At 47.6% G+C, this 9,049-nt stretch overlaps 1 protein-coding gene across 1 annotated transcript; it reads left to right on the top strand.

The window, feature by feature from the left end:
• Nucleotides 1-270: 270 nt before the first annotated feature.
• Nucleotides 271-8,756, top strand: znf532 (zinc finger protein 532; the record flags this gene model as incomplete). The annotated part of the gene is made up of 8 exons (XM_083657377.1): nt 271-2,745; nt 3,428-3,609; nt 4,401-4,577; nt 4,895-5,057; nt 5,877-6,203; nt 7,139-7,251; nt 7,432-7,567; nt 8,262-8,756. 8 exons carry the CDS (start codon nt 271-273, stop codon nt 8,754-8,756), a joined length of 4,068 nt encoding a protein of 1,355 aa, XP_083513503.1.
• Nucleotides 8,757-9,049: the final 293 nt, after the last annotated feature.

Here is a 9,049-nt window from a genome sequence, read left to right as displayed (position 1 = left end):
GTTGTTGGGCCTTGTTCAGAAGGAGGCGGGTATTTGATGTGCAGGAGAGGTCCTCGCTCATGTGGGACACGCTCAACTTTGAACTCGTTGATATGGAAGCGAGATGGCTGCACCTTTTAGACCTCCTGAAGTCCATGTTCAGTTCCTTTGTCATCTGCACATTGATGATGAGATTGTTGGAGGCACACCATGATGTCACAATGTATTTATTCTCCCATTTCTTCTGTGTTCTCCAGGTCATCTCCACAGCAGAACAGGAGCAACAACACCATGGGAGATATGAAGACACCAGACTTTGATGATCTGTTGGCTGCCTTCGACATCCCCGACATGGTGGACCCCAAAGCCGCTATTGAGTCTGGCCATCATGACGACCATGAGAGTCAGCTCAAACAAACCAACGGTGGGGTCACTACCAACGAGGACGATGTCCACAACCCCTTGGCAGCACACGACATTGGCGTTAGCGTCATTGTCAAGAACATCCGAAACACGGATGCTGGTGAGAATGGTGGAACTATCTCAGAGAAGGACTCCCGTCCCCACACCCATGCTGTTACCATCGGCAATGGACTTCAGAATGGCTTCTTACCAGCCATACACCCTAGTAATCATTACATCACAAATGGATGGACAGCTCCCAAAGAGGAAGGTCTGCCAGTTAGCAACCCAACATCTACCTTCAACCAGTTCAGTCCTATCTCCAGTGCTGAGGAGTTTGACGACGATGACAAGATTGAGGTAGACGACCCTATGGACAAACAGGGTAGTCAATCATGTTATAGGCCCACTCCAAACTCCATAACAGGGCATCCTTCCTGTTCTAAGCGAGAGGAGCAGACATCTCCAGAATCTCCTATATCAGTGGACAATGTTTCTAAACCTAGAGCCAATGGAGACTCGGGTCAAACCAAACCGGATCAAAACAACAACAACAATAGCACTTTGGATTGCTCCAAATATAGCAACCCCCCTCAATCAACGAAGCATGTGGAGGAAGCCAAAGAAGATGTCCTCAAGCCACAAGAACAGGAGAGCGAGGAGGATGGAGAGTTACGGCTCGGCTCTGTCACTGTGTCCGATCTCTCTGAGGCCAAAGCCAAGTCATCTGCAAAACTCTCCTCTTGTATAGCGGCCATAGCAGCCCTCAGTGCCAAAACGGTCAGTGCTGCCGACTTGGGTGTCTCGGATTCTCCTGCTGTCCAGAGAGAATCCACACACATCGCTCCCCAGAGAGAGTCCCCTAACGAGGCCCATGCAAGTCCCAGGGCTCCAGAGAAGCCACATGAACACGATTCAGCCATGGAGGTTTCTGCAAAGAGGCTGCTGCCAAGAGAGCCAGACAGCCCTTCTAGTGTCACCAATGAGGGTAGCAGTAACGGCTGCCCTGCCTCACCCACAGGCACCACGCCCCCCGTCATCCCAAAGGTTTGGATCAAAACCATCAAGACCTCATCGGGCCAGATCAAACGCACCGTCACCCGAGTCCTTCCGGAGTTTAAACCTGAAGGCCTGAAGAAAGGAGACAATTTGAATAATATCCCCTCTGTCGTGGCTTCCTCCATGCTTTCCTCCACAATCTCCAATGCAATTTTCTCATCCGCCACACGAACCTCTCTTCCAACCGCAGTCGTGACCACCACCGGAGGTCACTCCACCAAGCAGTTGACGATCAAACCTGTGGCGACGGCCTTCCTGCCCGTCTCAGCGGTCAAAGCGGCGGGTTCACAAGTGATCAACCTGAAGCTGGCTAATAACACCACAGTCAAAGCGACAGTGATCCCCGCTGCCTCGGTGCAGAGCGCTAGCAGTGCCATCCTTAAAGCCGCCAAAGCCATCCAGCAACAGACCGTCATGGTACCCGCCGCCACTCTGGCTAACGCCAAACGTGTTCCAAAGACAGTCCATCTTAGCCACCTGAACCTTCTGCCTCAGACTGTGTCCTCTGCTGCCTGTGAGCTCCACCAGGCCCTGTCCTCCTCCAAGAAGCCTCAGCGTCAACAATCACAGCAGCAAGTCAAGCAGCAGACAATACTGTCCGGCCAAGCCCCAAAGAAAGTATCAAGGATTCAAGTGTTCACCAGTTCTCAAGGTTCTGTGGTGGACGCCTTCAATAAAGTCCTGAGTAGCATAAACCCTGTCCCTGTGTACGTGCCCAACCTCTCTCCTCCAACTGCAGCCGGTATCTCACTGCCCTCTCGTGGGTACAGGTGCCTGGAGTGTGGGGACTCCTTCGCTATCGAGAAGAGCCTGACCCGGCACTACGAGCGTCGCAGCGTGCGGATCGAGGTCACCTGCAACCACTGTGCCAAAAGCCTGGTCTTCTACAACAAGTGTAGCCTGTTGTCTCACGCCAGGGGCCACAAGGACAAAGGGGTGGTCATGCAGTGTTCACACCTCATCCTAAAACCCATCCCTGCAGATCAGATGTTAACCACGTCGCCTTCAGCAGGCCAACCAACCCACTTCACTTCTTCTAACAGCCAAGCCCAGGGTTCTGCCGGTCAAATCCCAGGGAAGGTTGTTGTTGTTGTTGGTGGTGGTGGTGGTGGTGGTGGGGGGACCCACACTGCAGTGATCTCAGCCCCATCCAGTGCTCCTCTAGTGGCAGCCATGCCCCTGGAAGATGATTCGTCAAAACTCTGCAGCAGGCATAGCCTCAAGTGCTTGGAGTGCAATGAGATGTTCCAGGATGAGAGCTCCCTGGCCATGCACTACCAGCAGGCACCGGAGTCGAGTGGGCAGGTGTGCATGTGTGTGTATATAGCACAAACTATAGAGAGGCAAAGTGACCGCCTACTTCCTGCTTCAGCACTGTAGCAGATCTTTTCATCCGCCATTTATTTTCCCATAGACATTTCGTAAAATGCTTATAGAAATAGTTTTACTGGTTCAAACCAAATGGTACAGATATATTTAGAAACAGGAGAGATCGCATAACATTTCACTGGGACCAAAACGTAAAAAAAAAAATGGTTTTAAAGAAAATATTTTTTCGATGTTGTTTTTATACGTTTTGGTCCGAGTGAAATGTTCTATGGTCTCTCCCGATTATAGCCTTATATAGCTGAACCGTTTAGTTCGACGAAGTACAATTATTTTATATGCATTTTACGAAATGTCTATGGGAAAATAAATGGCGTATGAAAATCTCTGGTAGAGAGCTGAAGCAGGAAGTGATGTTCCACTTTGCCTCTCTATTAAGGAAAATTAACATGCTTCCATTGTATCTACAGAATGTTGAATGGGGAAAAGAGTTACCTTGACTGCTGCCAGATGTATTGATTGATAGATACAATGCACACTGTTACAGTATACTTCATGTTAATATAGGATAACCCCTCTTGTTCTGTCTGACAATAACTCCAGTGCCATGATAAATCATGATGTCATTTTGATTTTTCTTATCTTCTCTTTTCCATGGCAGAAAACGTGCACTATCTGCCAAATGCTTCTTCCCAACCAGTGCAGCTTTGTGTCGCACCAGCGAATCCACCAGCACAAGTCTCCTTACATCTGCCCTGAGTGTGGTGCCAGCTGCCGTTCTGTTCACTTCCAGTCCCACGTCACCAGGAACTGCCTGCATTACACACGTCGAGTCGGCTACCGGTCAGTACTGGAGGACAACCTATATAGCACTTTAAAGATACAGCAACATTATTACGTCGCATTTGAGTCTCAAATGCCACTGTTTTTTGTTTGTACGAACTAACTAAGGAAAACATGCTAGCTTGGTAACATTGAGGCCATTTACACCTGGCGCTAACAATGCGTTTTCTGTGATCATATTGCAATCAGATTGTGTTTTATCACTTGAAATGCCAGGTGTAAACACCCCCAAAACGCATTGAAGAAGGATGGCATTCTGATCGGCCAAACCACCTCCGGAGGTGGTCAGGGATGCATTGTGTACACATTGAACACAAGTGTAAATGCAATGTGTCCTCTCAATCTGGACAGAAAATGCATGTTAACGCCAGGTGTAAATGGAATCAGGCTGAAGTGATAAAATACAATCTGATTGCAATCTGATGGCAGAAAACGAATGTTAACACCAGGTGTAAATGGCCGATAGAATAGAACCAACCCAACCTCAGTGTGTCAGGGTGCCTCACCCCCCAACCGTGTGCGTCCAGCAACCATGACGCAAGGGTACCGTGCGCGTCAACATCCGACGCACAAGGTGCGTGACGAAACGACGCAAATCGATTGACACTGTGTCAGTGAGAACGTGTTGGAAGTGCAGTGTAAAAAGAGATACACAATAGTATCCGTGTCAAAGGAATGAGTTAAACTGACTTCACCTCTAGACGGTTATAAAAATCTAACTTGAATGTGACTTTTACAAACTGTATCTCTTTTGCCCTTCTTCTTCTCTGCCCCTCTTACACTTCTTCCAGCTGTATCCACTGCAGCGTGATCTTCGCTGATGTTTCTACTCTGAAGTCCCACATCCAGAGTACTCACTGTGAGGTCTTCTATAAATGTCCTATCTGCCCCATGGCCTTCAAGTCTGCACCAGGAACGCACTCCCATGCGTCCACACAGCATCCAGGTGTCAAGATAGGGGAGCCGAAGTAGGTTTTCACATCTACCATCAAACATACTGTAGATGTTTCTGATTGTCATTCTATGTTCTTCTCAGCATGATGACTCAATTCCATCCTTTTTAATAAGCGTGTATTGTCGTTTTTTGTTTTCCATTTTCTGTCTTTGTTTGGACCAGTGATGTCACTGGTCCACACTTTAACACTCAATAACTGTCAAATTAAATGACAGACTTCAAAACCGTTTACAGTTTTCTGATATACTACTGATGTTCTAATGATACAAAGCTGGTTGAAAATGGGCGGAGTGTTCCTTTAAGGACAATTTGTTGTTTGCTGTCTTTCAGGTTGATCTATAAGTGTTCCATGTGTGACACCGTCTTCACCCTGCAGTCCCTGCTCTGCACACACTTTGACCAGCACATAGTCACTCAGAAAGTGTCCGTGTTCAAATGCCCCGACTGCTCCGTGCACTATGCACAGAAACAGCTCATGTTGGACCACATCAAGGTAGGTAGGCCTGCACAGCCAATTACTCCCAAGAGTCAAAAGCTCATATAATATAGCCACATGTTCTGCAGATCAACTTTGGTATAAGAATCAATCCTGTTTTTCACATTCTGCTTAAGTCAGAAATCAAGTCTTCGGTGACTTGGATTCATATAATGTACATTATTAACGATTAACAGTAGAATGTGTGCGAGATCATTACATCAGCTTTCAATAGTAAAGCCGATTCATAATAATCAGAAGTTTCGTTTTTAGTGATAGTTTTTATGATGGCTCAATGCTTTATGGAATGTAATTTTTTTTAAATTGGGGCGTCCGGGTAGATTCCCTACTTACCAACACAAAGGGTCGCAGGTTCACACCCCCGTGTTACCTCCAGCTTGGTCGGGCATCCATACAGGCATGATTGGCTGTGTCTGCGGGTGGGAAGCCGGATTGGGGGTATGTGTCCTGATCGCTGCACTAGCACCTCCTCTGGTCGGTCGGTTGGGGCGCCTGTTTGGGGCAATAGGGAACTGGTGGGAATAGCGTGATTCTCCCATGTGCTATGTCCTGCCGGTGAAGCTCCCTTCTGTCAGGTGAAAAGAAGCGTCTGGCAACTGCGCATGTGTCGGAGGAAGCATGGTGCTAGTCTACGGCTCTCCCCAGACCGGCCGAGGGTGAAGCAGTGACCGGGGCAGCAGGGGGGAAATTGTCCAAGTACAATTGGGGAGAAAATGGGGAGGGGGGGGGGGGAATGAAAATGAACTGCAAAAATGAAATCTTTTTCATAGTTCTTTCAGAAATTCCCATTATTCTGTCCCTGTGGATCCTTTCCAGGCCATACATGGAACCCTGAAGACCATCGAAGGTCCACCTAACCTGGGCATCAACCTGCCTCTCAGCACCAAGCCCACCAATACCAACAGTAATAATGACAACAGCTCCGGCAGTAATAATAACAACAGGGATGGAGGAAATCCAAATGGTCAAGACAGGGGGGACAAGAAGCGTCCTCCACCTCCATTGCCCCTCAAGAATTCCAACAGTAATTGCTCCGTGGACCTCCGGAACCCTCCTGGACCAGAGTATACATGTGGAGACTGCAGTTCTCCCTTCACATCCAGGGAGGTCTTCGTGGCTCACATGAGGCGTGAACATGGCAAGGTGAATGGGTCTTTTTGTGACATACTTAGATGTGCTTTAGAGCCCACCGATTGTGGGAATCTAGAGATGTTGTAACACAAACAAAACAGATAAGCAAAGAAACCTTAGGGGGCAAATCTATAAACGGTATCACCGTAATCAAGCTGAGACAAGAAAAGACTTGTCACCAGCCGTTCACCAGAAGACGGAGCGGGAAACACGATTTATCTCTAAAAGAAGCCGAGTGTAAATTGGAGCTTCTTAGTTAGCATTTCAATAGAGAGCCGCAGGGATGACGTATTTTTGTAGTTGGAACGCGGAAGTCCCGGACTTCCTGGTTCTTCACTGTTTCTGCCTATGGGTTTTTTGAATGGGTTTTTGGCGCGATGCTTCAAATAAGGTATGTGGGCAACGCAAGCTTAATCAAACGCGAACTAGTGTTCTGCGGGATAATCTTCACACATGAGGACCACTTTCATGAGTTTTGAAGCGTAAATGCGAGCCCTAGAAGTAAAAAGCTCGAGCTAAGCTAATCCAGAACTACACACAGTGTCGCATAGGCTTCCCGGTCACGTCACCACTCAACCTGGAGTGTTGTTGATGTGTGCGCTGCTGTGCACTGATTACCCCGGGCTGAACCAGGTGAGGGAAAGAGAATTTCCGTGTTCGTCCTTTGAAGTACGGCACGTAAAAGCTTAAAAACTCGTAAAAGTGGTCCTCATGTGTGAAGATTATCCTGCTGAACACTGGTTCGCGTTTGAATAAGCTTGCATTAACCACAGACCTCATTTGAAGGGGATCGCACCAAAAACACATTCAAAAATCCCATAGGCGAAAACAGTGAAGAACCGGGAGTGTTAGCATTGATGTTTTCCAGACTCATTCCTGCGGCTCTCTATGTGATATTTGAATTTGTTCAAGTTGCTCACATCTTGTTCTTCTCTGATGGTATATAGATACTGAAGAAGCATCCATGTCGACAATGTGACAAGTCCTTCAGCTCCTCCCACAGTCTGTGCCGACACAACCGACTCAAACACAAGGGACTGCGTAAGGTCTACACCTGTCCGTGAGTACGCAGACTGATCCTTACAGTTCACCTACATGTCTAAGTATTATCTTCAATTATTGAAAGAGCATGCACATTTGTATATTATGCAAAGAAAAGTAGTGTTGTTAAATCAAACTTGAAATGTGATAATGGACATGTTAGTTTTAATTAAGGTTTTAATTGATATTTTGTTGACAGACACTGTCCAGCCCTCTGTACTAAGAGAGCGCTATTGGACCAGCACATTCAGCTGATACACGGAGTCAAAGACCCAGAGGGCGAGACTGTTGACCCTGATCATATGGAGGCTATACCTGTCAAGGAACACTCTCAGGTACCGTGACTGAACACCTGTACTTAAGCCTGACAGATGCAGACAGTTGGCTAACAAAAGCTGTGTCCACAGATTTGCAGATAGAATCAGAATGCACAAGTTACAACAGACAAGGCACAAGCAGGTGCATTTAAACATTTGCACAAATGTAAACTAACTACAATACGTGTGGTGTAAAGTCTATTTTGAATGTGTGTATTAATGTATAAGAATGTACATGTACAATTATGTACATAATAAGCCACATAGGATTGTAAACAACGGCTTACACAGATTTGTGTGTGTGCTCAGTTATTCCACAGTATAAGCGTTAGCTAAGTGTTCAGGCGGCTGGTTTAAGTGTTAATCAGAGTGATGGCCTGTTTGGGTAGAAACTGCTTTTGTGTCTGGTGGTTTTGGCGTATAGTGCTCTGTAACGCCTGCCAGAGGGGAGTAGTTCAGACAGATCATGACCAGGGTGAGATGAGTCAGTGATGATCTTTCCTGCCCTTTTCTTGACTCTGGACTACCTTGACCTCTTTCGTCCGCATGGTTTTGGCCTGGTTGTACAGAGACAAGTTATCTCCTCTCCTCTTTTCGAGATTGGTCATCCCATGACTGTATTCAACCTGGTTAGATGCGTTTCTCCAGAAACACCTTACAAGTGAACTGCGTGGGGTTCTTCTCTCATCCATCTTCTCAATCTCTTCCACAGAGCCTCAGCCCCAAGAGGAAGCAAGAGGAAGACGAGGGGTCTCCAGGCTCGCTCGCCAGGGGCTCTGACCCCTCGCAGCCGTTGAAGAAGCTCAAGGTCAACATCCTCAAAGTTCGCAAGTGCGCCGTTTGCGGATTCATCACCGAGGACATCAGCGCCTTCCACCAGCACCTTCCCCAGCACAAGTCTGACGGATCGTCCTACCAGTGTCAGGAGTGTGGCCTCTGCTATACCTCCCACCACTCGCTGGCCCGACACCGCTTCATAGTCCATCGGTTGAGGGAGCCGCAGGGTCTCGGCCGGTGCAACGGACGGGGCAACTGCGACGAGAACCAGCTGGACATCATCACCGATGAAAACAACGATGGGACGCCAAATACCAAATGCAAAGTGTGCGGGAAGCTGTTTGAGACGGAGGGGAAACTGAACACACACATGAGGACGCATGGGATGGCCTTCATCAAGGCAAAGAGACTGAGCGCAGCCGAGAAGTGAGAGGAGCGTAACTTTGCTGATGTTGTACCATTCCACCTAAGACAATACTGCTGCTTTTGAATTTATACAGTTTGTAAATCAGTTGCAGAGAAGTGTGACAATAGCAGCAGCTCATCCGACCGTCTCCACTGACTGTTGAGCCCACATATATGAAACATAGAGGCCACTTACACCTGGCGTTAACATGTGTTTTCTGCCATCAGATTGCAATCTGATTGCAATCTGATTGCAATCTGATGGCAGAAATGGGCCTCTCAATCCGCATATAGTTGGTGTATCCAGATTAGGAGGAC

Source organism: Poromitra crassiceps (assembly GCF_964638095.1).
Source record: "Poromitra crassiceps genome assembly, chromosome: 21".
Taxonomy (NCBI): domain Eukaryota; kingdom Metazoa; phylum Chordata; class Actinopteri; order Beryciformes; family Melamphaidae; genus Poromitra; species Poromitra crassiceps.
The sequence above is the reverse complement of the archived record's forward strand: the minus strand, read 5'-3'. Positions and strand labels throughout refer to the sequence as shown.